General features: G+C 40.8%; 1 protein-coding gene across 1 annotated transcript in view; it reads right to left on the reverse strand.

Moving 5' to 3' along the window:
- XPO1 (exportin 1) overlaps window positions 1-9362 on the reverse strand; it is a 53231-nt gene extending 43869 nt beyond the window's left edge. The window contains exons 1-2 of the mRNA XM_012639193.1: window positions 8610-9362; window positions 5059-5189 (exon numbers count right to left, since the gene is read on the reverse strand). Coding sequence (XP_012494647.1) covers window positions 5059-5184 — 126 coding nt within the window. The 5' untranslated portion in view covers window positions 5185-5189; window positions 8610-9362. The remainder of the gene's footprint in view (window positions 1-5058; window positions 5190-8609) is intronic.
- Window positions 9363-17092: the final 7730 nt, after the last annotated feature.

Below are 17092 nucleotides of genomic sequence, written 5' to 3' on the forward strand. Positions count from 1 at the left end.
TGGACAACTAAAAATATATAGAAAAAATTAGCCGGGCATGGTGGCACATGCCAGCTAGTTGGGAAGCTGAGGCAGGAGGATTGCTTGAGCCCAGGGTTTTGAAGTTGCTGTGAGCTAGGCTGACGCCACAGCACTCACTCTAGCCAGGGCAACAGAGCGAGACTCTGTCTCAAAAAAACAAAAAAAGAACTAAAAATTATGGAAGTCATCTTTGTACCTTTCCCTGGCATGATTTCCTTTGTTTGTTCCTTCTTTAAGAGGTAATCACTTTCATCAATTTGGTGTCTTTCCCTGTCCATATTTTCATGGCATGGGTATGAATTTCATAAACGGGGTTGTTATTATCACCTAAATTTTATATTAATAATACACTATAGAATTTCTTCTGCAGTTTGCTTTTTCCATTTGACATAGTTTTTAAGATCCAGCCACATATATCTAGTTTCTTCATTTTAATGATTTTAAGTTTTTCATATATTAACACATTTTACCAAAGGCTTTTAATTCTACTGACAATTTTTTTCAAGAATCAACAGCTTAATTTGTTTTACTTTTTCATTCAAGGTCGTTTTATAGCTCAATTGGATCCTTCCTCCTATTCCTTTTACCTATCTCTATTAAAAGTTATAAGCAAATTTTTTGGAGAATTTTTTTTTTTTGAGACGGAGTCTCGCTCTGTCACCTCGGCTAGAGTACTATGGCATCAGCCTATCTCACAGCAACCTCAAACTCCTGGGCTCAAGCGATCTTCCTGCTTCAGCCTCCAGAGTAGCTGAGATTACAGGCACATACCACCATGCCTGGCTAATTTTTCTATTTTTTAGTAGAGGTGGGGTCTTACTCTTGCTGCGGCTGGTCTCGAACTCCTGACCTCAGGTGATCTTCCCACCTCAGCTTCTCAGAGTGCTAGGATTACAGGCCTGAGCCACCTCACCTGGCCAAGTTTGATGGTTTTGAAATCTGTCAATTATCCTTCTCTTAGACTCCACTTTATCAATGGTTATAAACAAGAAAGCATCAAAAAGGGTGGGAAGCATTCATACTTCAACTACCTCTGACACAGACAGCTCATAATCTTTAGCTTGGCTTTTATTCCAAATTTTAAAAAAATCAAATGCTTATTTTGGCTTTGATGTTAACGATGATCTTTTCCTCAAGTAGCAAATACAATATCACATTCATGATTTTTCTATACATCAACCAGCAACACACTGTGTATTGTTTAAAATCTTTTACAGATACACAATTTATATGGTAGTTCTCTACCCAGAAAAACCACCAGAACCACTGTGGAACTTGAAAGAAAAATCAGTTGCCTGCTCCTCCATGAGGGTCTGGGGTTAGAAATTAGGGGCCTAAGTGTAAGCTCTCAAGATATAAATTTTATTTCATTAAGGGACTGATAGTTCCAAGGAGGTATAATTATGCCATGTGAGAAATGAGAAAAACAGAAAGAACAGGGATATGTGTTATCTAGGGCCAAAGCACATTTTAGCAGTATTTGATCTTCCCCCTGAGAGTATCTAACTAGGTATCCATAACTAACTAGAGACGTGAACTTGCACATAAAATAGTAACAAATATCTAGAGGTAATGTATATCAAAGATCCATGCATAGTAAAAGTTAACATGGTCAACTTGCTATTTTGTCAGACATTTTGAAGTGATGAGCATTCTACACATAAGCGAATACTTCCCACGCTATCACCATTCATTTCAATCTCTGCATAAATCATGTTCTTTCCTGTTAGTTGTAATTTTACTCTCTTAAGTTACTTCTACTATTTCCATTCTAATGTCTTCTAATCCCACCATCCTTACATAATATTCCTTATTAACTTAAAACTCCAGGCCGGGGGCGGTGGCTCACGCCTGTAATCCTAGCACTCTGGGAGGCCGAGGTGGTGGATCAGTCAAGGTCAGGAGTTCGAGACCAGCCTGAGCAAGAGCGAGACCCCGTCTCTACTAAAAAAATAGGAAGAAATTATTTGGACAACTAAAAATCTATATAGAAAAAATTAGCTGGGCTTGGTGACGCATGCCTGTAGTCCTAGCTACTCAGGAGGCTGAGGCAGGAGGATCACTTGAGCCCAGGAGTTTGAGGCTGCTGTGAGCTAGGATGATGCCATGGCACTCTAGCCCGGGCAACAGAGTGAGACTCTGTCTCAAAAAAAAAAAAAAAACTTCAGCAGAGGTTTCAAAAAAAAAAAAAACCAAAGACAGGAAAGGAAATTAAAGAGAGAAAACCTAGCATTCTCCCTGTGCTACTGAATGAATGGTGAAAGCATTTTAGTTGCTAAGCAATAGATTAAAGAGTTCAAGATACTTAGCAGAACACAATATTGGAGAAAACATCCAACTCTTCCCCATATCTTTTTTCTGGCTGTCTACTTGCCTAAAAATAGAAAAATGCTTATAACAGAAGGCAATTCTAATGTTACAGTGTGCAAAAGTTCTGCCTACAGAATAAAAGCCACTCTTCCAATTAATTTCGTCCCCTCCAAAGTTATGTAGTCCTTTAAAAGTTGAATTAGCATATTAAATTTTAATTATCATTATTAGTCCATGATATTTTATGTGAGGAGCAAAAAAAAAAAATTTAAGAAAGCATTTTTTTTTTTTTTTTGAGACGGAGTCTCATTGTGTTGCCCGGGCTAGAGTGCCGTGGCATCAGCCTAGCTCACAGCAGCCTCAAACTCCTGGGCTCAAGCGATCTTCCTGCCTCAGCCTCCCGAGTAGCTGGGACTACAGGCATGCGCCACCATGCCCGGCTAATTTTTTTATATATATTTTTAGTTGTCCAGATAATTTCTTTCTATTTTTTTTAGTAGAGACGGGGTCTCACTCTTGCTCAGGCTGGTTTCGAACTCCTGAGCTCAAACAATCCGCCGGCCTCGGCCTCCCAGAGAGCTAGAATTACAGGCGTGAGCCACCGCGCCCGGCCAGAAAGCATATATATTTTGAAACAGTGAGTTTATATCATATATGCTGGTAAGCCTTTGTCATACTTCCAAATGTACCCATTAATCAGAGTGGCTTCTATCTATCTGGCACTGTAATAGGTGCTTTACAAACCTCACTACTAACCTTCCAGTCTCTTGCAGGGTAGCTAGAGCAATGACTAGAGAACTTCGTAGAATCAAACTAAGATATCTTAACACTAAGAACATGTTTTTCACTACAGCTTTTTACTTCTCCTTTTCCTTTGATGTAAGACTCCCAGGGAGGTGGTATATGAACAGTAGTAGACTGAACTAGAAGTCTGAAGACGTGTCTTTTAGAGAACAAAAGGAATTGTTACCTGGCTTTAAGCTCTAAACCTCAGTTTCCTCATTTATAATACAAGAAATATAAGTTTGCCAGTTACTTTTTTGTACCTGATTTATCACATGAGATATAAGCACTTCAGATATAAAATCTTTTTACTTTTGGGAAAGTTAACCTATTGCCCTTACAAATAAAAAATATTCAGAAATACTTTTCTACATCTACTTTTTATTAACAAGTCAACATTAAAACAAACCATTAAATCTCTTAATACTGTGAAACATTATTTAAGGAAGTATTACTATATTCTTGATGATAAAAATTATTACGAGTTTCCAGTTACAAGTCTTAGACTAACACTGGTCTTATGTTGGTTTATTCACACATTTAGATATTGTGAACTAAGTTATTAGGGCAAAGATTAAAAAGTATTAGTAGCTGAAATCTACGTGAAAAATTAAATGCCCTTCTTCCTAATGGATATAGACCTGTGCTTCCAATGATATATTCAAAATTGAATCCAATCAATCTTACTTCATACTTTCCTCCAAAGGCAGCTGCTTTCCACACATTCATGTTAAAAGAAATGAAGCTTAAAGCTCCGTGTTGAATGTACAGCATGAGAAAACAACCACATCACACATGTAATAAATACCGATGGATAACTTTTGCAAGAATGCTTTTAGAGATAACAACACACTGATCAAAAGCCTCTAGGAGTATAAACCTGGACTAACAAGCTTACAGAATTACTGCGGAGTAATTTTTTCTAGTCTTAGAACTTCTGTGGCCCTTTTACCTTGTGAAGTTTCTCATTGTAACAGTGAAAGCACTATTGTTGAATTTTACAAGGGAATGGAAATATTTATGCATGCTTAATACTTACGCATCATGCTTTTGGGACTATCTACAAAAGACACCACCATATCTACCCTTCAGGTTTCTAAAAAGTGTGATGGCACTCAGGGATAACCATACAAGCACAAATATCTGGACAATGTAACTAATTTTGTATCTACAAGCTGAACATTACCTAACCAGAAAACTACTGTTTTGGCAACAAAACTGTACTATTAGACGTTTGTCACCTTAAAAGATTTTTGACCAAATTGCATACATTTTTACTCATTCCCAAAGTGTTTAGCCCCACCGGGTGAAGGTTCAAGAATATCCAGTTTCTTGTGACACATACAATTTATATTTTTACATATTCCTGTCTCATTTAATCTTTTAATTGGGTATTAAAAAAAAAACTTAAACTGATCAAAATATGGCTTCTGTTTAAAATAATTCTCTATATTAACGGTACCACTTTGACAAGTACCCAAAATTCAAATAACATAAAAATACTTGGTATTACTGGATTTTTAAAATAAACATTATCTGTAGAGTTCTTCTGTAATTTAAATGTTCCACAAATAGAAGAATCACAGTAACTCCAAATATATCAAGCATATATAAAAGTACATACAACTTTTAGTATCTACAAAGCATTTAATAACATTGAGCTCTATCTTCTATTAAAAAAGGTTAATGGGGCAGGGAGGAGGGAGAAAAAAAGGTTTATGAAGTTAAGGACAGAACAAGTTTAAGAATAATAATCCAAAACATCCCACTCTAACCATGTCAAACATAATGCGATTTCTTTCTCCAAAGTCTCATTGATATATAATTCCAAACTAATGCAAATTATAGAATACCTTTTTAAAAGGTGATAAAATCAAAATTTTATTCCAAACTCAACAACTTTGTTACACTGTAAGGTTATAAGGTTTTAGTTGGCTACTTTACCTGGGCTCCTTCTCCATGGTATAAGCAATTCACCACATTGTCTAGTAAGTTGATATCCAGTTTTTGGCTGAAATCGAGCAGCTGTCGAGCTGCATGGTCTGCTAACATTGTCATAATTGCTGGCATAGATACTGAAAATAAAGGAAAAAAAAAACTGAAGCTGTCTATGAAGTTTTGATATTAGTCAAAAACTTTCTATCCAAGTTATTTTACTTCAATCATGTTCTTACAAATATTTTCATGAGTAGAGACTTTACCTAATTAAAAAAAACTGAGATAGCAAAATATCGAAGCTGAAGTTATCATAACTACATTAGTTATTAGAGTCCATTCAACTTTTCTGTTTTTAGACCCTAGATTAATTTTTCTATTCTACTAACATTTACAGAGATGCTAACCTATTTTTAAAATGAATCCATTATGAGGATTTTATTGCCCTAAAAAGTGATACAATTCAAAGTCTCAATCTCAAAACTTTAAGCATGGATTAAGTTCAAGTGAATGTGATTTTTCTCTTCCTAGCAGGATCTTCTGTACAGCTCAATAAAAGCTCACTTCACATTATCTTTATTTCTAAGATATGCTATAAAGACAATATTAAAAATCAAATGTAGACGTACAAGATTTCCTATTATATACATCAATGATAAATAGGAATCACAAGTCTCACAAATCTTGGTATCAATTTTCTTAACCTCTACAGAACTTAGTTTTAGCACTGAATTAAAAACCATTCAAATTTGTTTCTTTCAATTCTCAATGCATTTGGGGATTAAAATTACACTTACAAGGACACACATTGATTGAATATTATGGTCTAGGAAAAAAAAACTTTATGGCACTATGCCAAACAAGATTTTTTAAAATTTCCAAACATTCACTGGCAAAGTAAAAGCTGTAAACGCAAGCCTATACCCAAACAAAAACAAATTCTAACAGAAAAATGAGCTACTTCGTCTCAAATATGTACTGGCTAAAACCTACTGGTTCATATGCAATGTTATCCTTTTAAGAGGATTCTACTCTCAGATGCTGGCATACATCCACATTTTTGTTGCCCAGAATTATAAAAATCTTTCCTCTGCTTTTTCTTCAACGCCAATGCCACTCCAGTCTGACTGGTTAAATCAGTACTCCTTAACCTTTTTGGGGGTCAAAATGCCTTTATATAAAAGGAACACAATAGTTCTAACCTAATTTTAAAAACTCAATTCTGTACGCAATTACAGAGGACTCAGGACATCCTGAGGGGTATTCATGAAACCCCTGGTTTAGTGTATTTAGAACTAACAAGGTCAGATGGTCATCTCCACTTCTCCCCTCTCCCCTTCCAGGATCAGAAGAATGAGTGGCTAATTTAATTACATTGTGTTTGGACAAAACTAGTTTGGTTGGGGGAAAAAAGGCATTCCTGCCCACTTTACAGAAGTTCAAAAATGCTCCTAATATAATGGCAGCAATTTCAATTTTAATGCAAATACTTTACTTCAAGATGATGTCTGTTACAACAAATTAGAAGTCCAAAAGATAAGTCTCTTACGTTAGGTATAATGTAAAAAAAAAAAAAAAAAAAAATCAAGAAATTAAGAGTTCAAGAATTTTTTATTCCTCAAGTCTTTTGATCCATTACTGACAATTAAAACTGATGAGACTTCAAAATTTTTTGTAGCAGGTATTAAACAAATGTGTTTTCTAAACCGCAGAACACTTGCCACACGCCACAAAAAACCTGAGATCTAAATACTAACATGAGAGGAAATATGTATTCTATCAATAAATGTGTAAACTTTCTTCTGCCTCCAAGTACCATAAAGTTTTAAGAGACTGGAACAATCTTAAAAATTGAGGCTTAAAAGAATGTCCACAAAGTACCAATATCTACGTAGCAAAAGTTTTCGATTTTTTTTTTTTTGGTGAAAAATGAACGAACTTCTCTCCTATTTACTCCCACCAGTCATAATTTATTGCCAAAACAAAAAAGATTGAGTCAAGTGACTCTGTAAAAAGTTTCACTTTTAAGTACATTGTCCTTACAGAGTTCTCTGAGCTAGATTCACGTGAAAAACAAGATTGACAATAGAAGCATTTAAATACAGTAGTCTGCCATCCTTAGAACTAACGGCTATCTTCGAAATGACCTACCTATTCTTGAACTGCACGTAGTACAGAAATGGCGGCTTTGTAGTCAATGCCAAGCACATTTAGTCCCCCCAAATCAAAGAGCTTCCAAAACATTCTTTCCACTAACAGCAGTGTCCCACACGCTTATGATACACAATCAGGCAGACAGCTAACAGCCATAGTGGGAGAGGTGTTAACTACAAACGCTCTTTTCCTGTTGGGCCCCCTCAATCCTAAAATCCACTCACTGGATAGCATATACCAAGGATTATCCAGCTTAATAGATAATGTGACTCTACAAGTGACTTCCAAAATATATACACTGGTAGTTCTTATCCAAAACCCAGAAAATCATAACCGCTGCTCAATGTAACTTCACACTAGGTGAAAAAAAACAAGTCAGTACAAGGCCAAAGACTGCTACTTAGGTGTGTGGGCAATCGCCTGCTTCATTCACGAGAAACACACCTCAATAGCGCCCGCCCTCCCCTCGCTTCGCTTCCCACCCGAACCGATTTGCAGCACTTCTAACTATAGCACACAGGAGCACGCACTCAACCCCGCCCATGCTCGGAGGAGGCATTTAGACCAGGCGCCTTAAGTTCACCGCCCCATTCTCTATGCAGCATGGCCTCGGCGTGATCAGAGGAGGTCCGGGCTGGGTAAGTATTTAGTGCTTCCTCTACTACACCACTTCCTCCCACCCACCCCAAACTCGGAGACAACGGAATAAAGGGGAATCAGGGCATCATCCACTGTACAATGCTTGCAGCAAATGAGTCCACCGTACAATGCTAGCAGCAACTTAACACACTCAAGCCACCGAAAAGAAATTACAACACGGAATCCCACTTGCAGGCCACTGAAAAATTAGTCTCTCCTACTTTATATCTCACTCTGCAAAAAACCAGAAAGCTTTCGAGTTTCCTTGCCGGAGCAGCAGAGAGTCAGCAGCCCCTCCCTCCCCCATCCCAAGCTCTCCACCGAGGGGGCCACGTGATGCAGGCGGACGTTTCAATGCTGCTGCACTAAATATTTCTGGAAACTTCCACTCCTAATAATTTACAGAGATGTTCCTAAAAGCACCCCAACTTCTCCCCAGCCCAAAGGGCTGGGGAAGTCCTTCCACCCTTGCGCGGGGCCCCGCTTCACTATCACGCTCCTCGCCTTTCTCCACCGCCACCCGCACACGCGAATGACCCAGCAAGCGCTCCCCTCCCGCGGCCGCCTCCCCGCCTGCATCCCCCAGCGGCAAAAGCAGCTCCATTCAATTGCAGGCTCCGCTGTGGGCCCGGGCGCGCCCCCGGCCCGCCCGCCGCCGCCGCGTCCCAGGCTCGCTTCCCGCGGCCGTCGCCGCGCCCCACGCCGGCCTCCTCCCACCCGGCCGCGCCGCCGCCCGACCCTCGGCCCGGAAGACACAGTCGACTTACCCAGAGATCGAAACAACTGCTCCTTCCTTCCTTGTCAGGGGATTAGGGCGAGGGAGAGGGGAGGAATCAAGGTGGGTTTCACAGTTTTCCCACCTTAAAAAAAGAAATTAAAAAAACGAAGAGGAAAAGGGCAAAAAAAGCTCAATAATATTTACTATTTCAGGAAACACCTCCCCCCAACACACACACACCCACCTGCGCCCCCTAAAAAAAGAGGGAATTTAATCTGTGGAATAAATGCTCCCGCCCGTCTGGGGAGTGAGGGAAGGGGGAGGGGAATAGGGTCAAGTCCCAAAGATTCAGCCCCAGGAGGACCCTCCAGCCACAGGCGGCAGCAGAAGCAGCAGGAGTAGGGGGTGTAGAGTCCACACGGTCGGGGAGACGCTCTGCTGCCAGTTGCAGTCCGACTCCCCCCTACCAAAATACGGCTCCCTCTCTCACGCAGCTCCGGCGCTGGGCCCCCCCACCCAGGCTCGCCTAAACTTTCCCCCCTTCTCTTGCTCCTCAGCGACTGGTGGTTCCCCCTCCCCCTCTGGGTGGTTGCACGGACTGCAGCAGCAAAGACTGGAACAGGCACCGCCGCCGGGGCTGTAGCTACTGTTGCTCTTGCTGATGCTGTAGCTCCCGCTGCTTCTGCCGCGGCCGCTGCAGCCGCTTCTCCCCCTCCTAGTGCCTCAAACTCGGAACCGGTTGAAACCGGTTCAGACTGGGAGATTCCATCTCGGTTGAGTTTTCAGCCCATGGCGCCGCGGAGCGTTTGGAACCTGGGCCTCCGCCCCCAGCCCGCTCGCCCATTGGTCGGTTCCAGCCACAGCCGCGCCATCAGCCTATTTGTTATTGGCCCGGGCGCCTGTCAATCCCACCTCAAGGCTCCACACGAGCCCGCCGCTTCGGCCCCCGCCTCTTTTCAGCCCGATTTGCCCGCAGAGTGGGGGAAGGGAAGTGAGGCGGATCGAAAAGGCCAGAGGAGGGGGGTGGAGGAGGAGGAGGTGGGACGAAAAGGAAAGCCGTGCAGAGAAGAGAGCGAAGAGAAAGTGCGTGGAGGATTGGTTCGAGTGAGCTGTCAATCAAATGCAGCCCGCCCTCGACTGCCCTTCCCCCTCCCGCCGATCCCCCGCCCGGTGCTTAGTTCGCAGGCCCGGCCTTTCTGCTGCGCTCATTGGCTGGGCGCCTTCGGTGACGGAGAAGGTGGGGCGCTGTTCGTGAGCTGGTGGTGGCGCGAGTTTGAGCTGGGCGCGCGGCTTCTTTCGCTCGGCTTCCCCTGGACCCAGCCGGCCCATTCCCGCCGGCTGCCGCCAACCTGCGGGGGCCTGAGTCCGCCGGGATCACTATCCGCCCCTCGGATGGGGGCTGCGCTCGGAAAAGGGCAGGCACAACCAGTTGTTTTTAAATAGGGGAGGGGTGGGAAAAGGAGCGAAAAGAATATTTCGGAGACCAGTTGTAGGCCCCGGATCTTTCTAATCCATTTTAGAGGCCTGGGTTTGGAGCCAGGGAGTTGAAGATGAGAGTAACGGGGAAACAGGTTTGGGTGAGGTCCCAGCGTGCATTCATGGCACCTCATGACCTCAGAGTACTAAAAAAGATGTCTAAATAGTTTTTGGGAAAGTCTTAAAATTTTAACTGTCTCCCCGGGCTGGTATTTGGCTGCTTCAACAACCAATGCTTCCTAAAAACTAAAACACTGTAATAATTCCTGTTTAACAGCACGTATTTTTGCTGGGTAAGCGTGTATGCCAACTGCGTCCCACCTGGTGCCCTGGGTCTGCCACACGCTCGGTTTTTCCTTTCACCCTGGCTGTCCTTCACATACTCCATCTTCACCAAATAGTATTTTCTGTGAAAGTCACACGCACTTGGCCCCTCACATGGTTGCCTCTCTTGTTTGTTCCTAAGTTTTTCTCTGAATCAGCTTTACAGATTGTTCTTTGCTTAAGAAAGAGTAAACAGCCCACCAAAATTTGCTTGGCCCATTGTGCCACCAAGAGGTGGATAAATGGTTTATTAAATAAACACAATTCGGCAAATCTTCACTCACAGTGCATGAGGGCTAACACCAAAGCACTATTTAAGAATAACTCCCTCTCCCTCTCCCTCCATTAAAAAAATAAAAATAAAAATAAATGCTTACTTGGAATGTACCAAAATGGTACTGTATGACTTTCAAGCCTAAATTTTTATTCATTGCCTAAATAATATCAAACCATAATATATGTAATGTACTGTCTATGATATACAGTCAGCCCTCTGTATCCTCGGAGTTCTGCATTCTTGACTTCAACCAACCTCAGATGAAGAATATGGGGGGGATGCAGCAAGAAAAAAATACAAATTAAAAAACAAGGCCGGGCGCGGTGGCTCACTCCTGTAATCCTAGCTCTCTGGGAGGCCGAGGCGGGCGGATTGTTTGAGCTCAGGAGTTTGAAACCAGCCTGAGCAAGAGTGAGACCCTGTCTCTACTAAAATTAGAAAGAAATTAATTGGACAACTAAAAATATATAGAAAAAATTAGCCGGGCATGGTGGCGCATGCCTGCAGTCCCAGCTACTCGGGAGGCTGAGGCAGGAGGATCGCTTGAGCCAGGAGTTTGAGGTTGCTGTGAGCTAGGATGACGCCACGGCACTCTAGCCCAGGCAACACAGTGAGACTCTGTCTCAAAAAAAGAAAAAAATGTATAGTATAACAACACAGCATGTACTAGGTTTTCTAAGTAATCTAGAGATGATTTAAAGTATATGGGAGGATATGTGTAGGTTATATGCAAATACAGTAAGTCCTCACATAACATCGTCAAGAGCTGCTTGAAAAATGACTTTAAGGGAAAGGGTGTATAATCAAACCAGTTTTACCATAGGCTAAACAAGAGTTTTGTTCCTACAGCATATTTCTGGTCACAAAAACATCACCAAACTTACAAGTAAAGACCCAAAACACTTCTAACATTAAACATTAAAATAAATATGACCTATACATACCCTTTAAAAAGATGAATAAAAACAAGTAAAATAATGATTTACCTGCTTATTCCTGTTCAAGGTCAAGGGTGGCGAAGCCTTCGCTGCAGGACAGGGCACACTCACAAATACCCACATTCACTCAGGTTGGGACCACGCAGACGCTCCAGTTCACCTAACATGCACAGCTTTAAAGGCTAAGAAACACCCACATTCAAATGACTAAAATGAGTGTGCTTACTTTCCTCTTCTAAATCTTTGTTAGTATTTTCCTAATAATCTACTCGTTATCCTTACTTTGCTTGCTTCCTAGTGGCTAGAATCAAGTCGCTTGCATAGTTATTAACAAAACTTGCATTTTGCCTTGGTTGTTCACCATGTTTACATTGTACTCCCTCCTCCCCCTGGAAAAGATCTTTTCTGTCCATCTGGTATATAAGAGAATAACCATGTTGCATTTTGGCTGAACAGGGAGTGGTAAGTGATGTTAGAAACACAGCTTGTTGCATCTACATTAATGTTTCAGGGGAGGTAGAGCAAAGGGCAAACATTTTCCTTCAACAGGCTACATGGCTACATAACATCAATAACCCCACTGCCCAGACCATCTGGGATTCTATTGAGGGAAATACGCCCAGTATCATTCCCTTGTTAGGGCCCTTATTAGCTAGCTTTCTTCTGTCAATCTTTGGACCATGTTTGTTTAACCCTCTAGTAAAATTTGTATCTTCCAGGTTACAGTAATTGAAATTCAAGTTGATGCTAATGCAAGGCTTCCAACCCATCTCACCAGCTGATCCAGAACATGAAAGCATCCTGCCCCTAGGCCCCCAAGAACGTTTCTAGAGATTTTTACTCCTCCCATGAAAGGCAGGGCCTACACCCATAAGATCAGCAGGAGGAAGCTACAGAAGATGGACCTTCATCCCTCTACAACCCCTTAAGATTAAAGGGGAGTATTATCTCTGAGGGGGGAATGAGACAGGGAACTGGCAGGTATTACTTTAGGCACTGCTTTGGCCATTGCTTTGGACATTGCTGCAGCATTGCCTAACTGAGTCAGGAAGGCTCAAAACAAATTTTCAAACTACCTGATCAAAACAGGATGGAGGCTAGTCAAGTTCCAACCGGTTAGAACCAAGATGGTGGAGAAACTGACCACCTCTTGACCTTACAGCTTCATTATACACTTCATTACCATAAAAGTTTCTAAGAAAATCTCCCACTGCCATCATGCACCTGATACCATGACACTTCCTATTTGACCATAGTTAGTCAAAAGGAGGATGTCACCCTAATTCCTGGAAAACAACAGCCCGTACCATGAATATTCTTCCTCTTGTTTAGCCTATAATTAAGCGGATGCTTAAATAGAGGGGCAACAGGAACCATGGGACTGGTTCTCTTCTGCAGGGAGAATTATCCTCTGCTCTGTCTGTGGAGTAGATTTTCTATACTTTCTGAATAAATCTCAATTTCACTTTATTCTGTCAACTTGCTCCTGAATTCTTTCTTGCATGAAGCCAAGGACCCACTTGGCATTGGGAGTCACTTTCCTGTGTCAGGAGTACCCAGAGAAAATCCACACAGACAAGGGGAGAGCGTGCGAACTCCACACAGTTGCCCTCAGCTGGGAATCGATTTTAAACAATGTTTAATGAAATGACGTTGAAACAACTTTATTCAAGGATCTACTGAACTACTGCCATTTTATATAAGGGACTGGAGCATCGTTGAATCTTGGTATCTTCGGGGGTTGGAGAGGGTATCTGAGAACCAATCCCCTACAGATAACCAAAGGAAGACTACATGCTGATCATTTGGGATATTTACATGGTATTACCAGAAAAACCATACCTGTCTTGTTTAAAGATTTTCCCTCCATACTTTTAGCTCTTAGATCAGACCGCACTGATTTTTTGGCAGAATAGTAGGAATAAAAACCAACTCAGCGTAAGACCTGGCTTTGCTCAGAGTGCGACCTTTGGCAAGTCACTCCACCTCTGGGGCCTCAGTTTCCTTCTCACCATTTAATGAGGCTGATATTATCCATGCCTATCTTACAAGATTGAGGTTAAAGATCAAATGAATGTGAAGGAAGGTATAACCCACAAAGCACTATGTGGATAGTAAAGTTCAAATAGTGTCAGTTTGCTGTCCCCTTCTTTGGCTCCTATCAGACCATTTTTAAATCATATCCCCAAAGAGGTCGTATCTGTCTGACTATAGCAAATCATATGCAAATATTTGGTGTGTCCATTTTGCCTAGAGTTAGCCAAAACAAAGTATTCAGTATAAGTGTGTTATTAACTGCAAAAAGAAGCAACAGGGGCAGATAGTTATGTTTGATCACTGCATTTTCAGGATCAAATTCAGAACACAGGGCCGGGCGTAGTGGCTCACACCTGTAATCCTAGCACTCTGGGAGACTTAGGTGGGAGGATTGCTTGAGCTCAGGAGTTTGAGGTTGCAGTGAGCTACGGTGACAACACTGCACTCTACCCAGAACAACAGAGTGAGACTCTGTCTCAAAAAAAAAAAAAAAATACAGAACACAGATCTGACATATTATGTGTCTAATACTTTTCATTACCTTCATTTGTTGGAATCAAACAGATTTCAAACCTTGGAGTAAGATATGGATACGGAAATATCAGTAAACAGTATTGAGTGCCTGCCTGCTGTCCAGCAGAGTGTGCAAGACCTTTTAGCACAGTATTTCATTGAATTCTCACAGCAACCCAATGAGAGTTATTATTTTGCAGATATCTCTTCATCTTTCTCTCTCTCTCTCTTTCTCATGAATACACATACACAAACACACACAGAGGTACACCCCCACACACACAGTTCTTCAGTCAATATTAGAACCCACGTCTGTGTCCTTTGTCCTAGTTCATGTTGTCTCATAAAACAATAACATTCATCAAAAATATGAGAAACAGAAGCCCATAAATTACTTTTTACCACTTGTCACCTTTTACTATTTTAAAATTATTTTTAATTTAAAAAGTAATATATGATCATAGTAACTCAAACAATAAAGAAAGAAGTATCTACAGTAAAAAGTGAAAGTTCCCTTCATATGCACCTCCAAACCTTCTTCCTGCCCAGAGGGACTCTTCATTAAGGGTGTGGTATGTATACTTTGCAATATTTTCTATGCATTTACAAACATATTTGCTTTGTGTTTTGTTCAACATATATGATATCATAATACACATATTGTTCAGTGACTGGCTTTTTACCTAACAGTTCAGAATATATGAATCCACTTCATCCTTGTTAACAGCCCCAGAGCCTTCCCCATCTTATTAGTATCATAAATGATTCAACCATTTCCCTACTAAGGACAATTAAACTATTTCCAATTTTCCCTCTTACAAATAATGTTGCAGTGAATATCTGTGTACATTTATCTTTGAACACACATGTGAATGTACGTCTAGGTTAAAGTCCTAATAGTGGAATTACTGTCTCAAAAGTCATGTATATTTGTTTTAGAGGTACTGCCAAAGTGTCCCCTAAAAAGATCATATCAATAGCACTATTAGGCATCTACCCAAAAGAGCAAAAGATATGCTATAATAGAGACATCTGCACCCGAATGTTTATGGCAGCACAATTCACTATTGCAAGGATGTGGAAACAACCCAAGTGCTTGTCAATTCATGAGTGGATTATTAAAATTTGGTATATGTATACAATGGAGTATTACTCAATCATAAGAAATGACAGTGATCTAGTACCTCTTATATTTTCCTGTATTAAACTTAAGCCCATTATCCAAATTGAGGCACCACAAGATCGGAAGAAGGGGCTCCACTTGTACTCGTCATCGAATTGGTACTAACTGATGAACACTAGGGTGCTCACATGGCAGAAATACTCTCCAGGGGTTAGGGGGATGGGGGAGTAAACCTGCAACTAAAGGACACGGGGAGCATTGTAGAGGGGAAGGGCACGCCTCTAACTCTGGCTTGGCTGAGGCAAAGACATAAAATGTAACCATAATGTTTGTACCCTCATAATACCCTGAAATAAAAAAAGAAAAAAAAAAAGATTGTATCAACTTACAAACACACCACAATAAATTAACGGTGCCTGGCGATTCCCTATCAAAGCCATAGATATTTGCTATTTTCATCTGTAGATGATAAAATCATAACACATAACTGTAAGAAAGTTCTTTAAAGTCACACCTGAGTCTGATGATTCAAATGATCAATCTTTGCATTTTAATTTGAACTTTTGCCTCTGAAGACAATCTCCACTGATTGTGAGCTCTTTAAGGAATACACAAATAATAAGATTAAATGCAGAAGTCCACTTGCTCAAGGCTTCTTGGGCGTGGCTCCAGGTTAAAAAAAAAGATTAAATGCATATAATGTAGTTTAAAATTTTTAAAGTAAAGTTATGCAATAAATCTATTTTAATAATGGAATTGGTCATTTTACTATTTTTGAGAAAATTAATACCACTTTGCTCTTGCTCTCAGGAATACAAGTGACCTTGCAACATGCATTTCTTCCTATCAGCCATAAAAAAGAGGTACTTGGACTGAACATACCAGGAGTCTGACTCACTGTGTATTCAGGTATTGAGCACAAATTCACAGTCCCATGGGCATGTTCTTCCAATGAATTTCTAAGGTATTTTTGTGATTTTTTTTTTTTTTTTTTTGAGACAGAGTCTCATTCTGTTGCCTGGGCTAGAGTGAGTGCCGTGGCGTCAGCCTAGCTCACAGCAACCTCAAACTCCTGGGCTTAGCAATCCTCCTGCTTTAGCCTCCTGAGTAGCTGGGACTACAGGCATGTGCCACCATGCCCGGCTAATTTTTTCTATATAATTTTTAGTTGTCTGGCTAATTTCTTTCTATTTTTTTTTTTAGTAGAGACGGGGGTCTCGCTCTTGCTCAGGCTGGTCTTGAACTCCTGACCTCAAGCTAGGATTACAGGCGTGAGCCACCACACCCAGCCAATTTTGTGATTTTTTTTTAAGGCCCTGAACAGAAGCACTGGGAGAAATATTTTTGTGTGAATATCTTACAAAGAAAAACATTACCAATCTAATTCAGACAAAAGTATAATTGTATATGATGCTGAAGCAGGGCATGAGAGAGAAGGGATATTCTTTTGCAGAAAAATTTAACCTGGGAAGGCATAGTCCAGGTTGCATTCCTGTTTCTATCAAGCTCAATTTAGTGTGGAAAATGTTCATGAAAAATAATGAATATTCTGTCTGTTGTGTTAAACCCCGAGTATCACGAAGATCTCAATGAATAATCTACATGAAGTCTATGAAACTTTAAATCTATCAAGAGTAGAATCAGCAATTGTCCAAAAGTGAGTTGCTGTCTTTTTGAGAACATAGTGAAAAAACATCTGACAAGGCTGCTAAATCTGGGAGTTACAGTTTGACAGTCTGGGAAATTTATACAGTTCTCTGAGGTGACATTCAAGAATGGTCCCAGATTCTCTTACTCATGGAGAAATGAGATGAAGTATCATTTAACTTGGACCATTCTCAGAC

The sequence above is a fragment of the Propithecus coquereli genome, unplaced genomic scaffold (genome assembly GCF_000956105.1).
Source record: "Propithecus coquereli isolate 6110/MARCELLA unplaced genomic scaffold, Pcoq_1.0 Scaffold138, whole genome shotgun sequence".
Classification (NCBI taxonomy): Eukaryota; Metazoa; Chordata; class Mammalia; order Primates; family Indriidae; genus Propithecus; species Propithecus coquereli.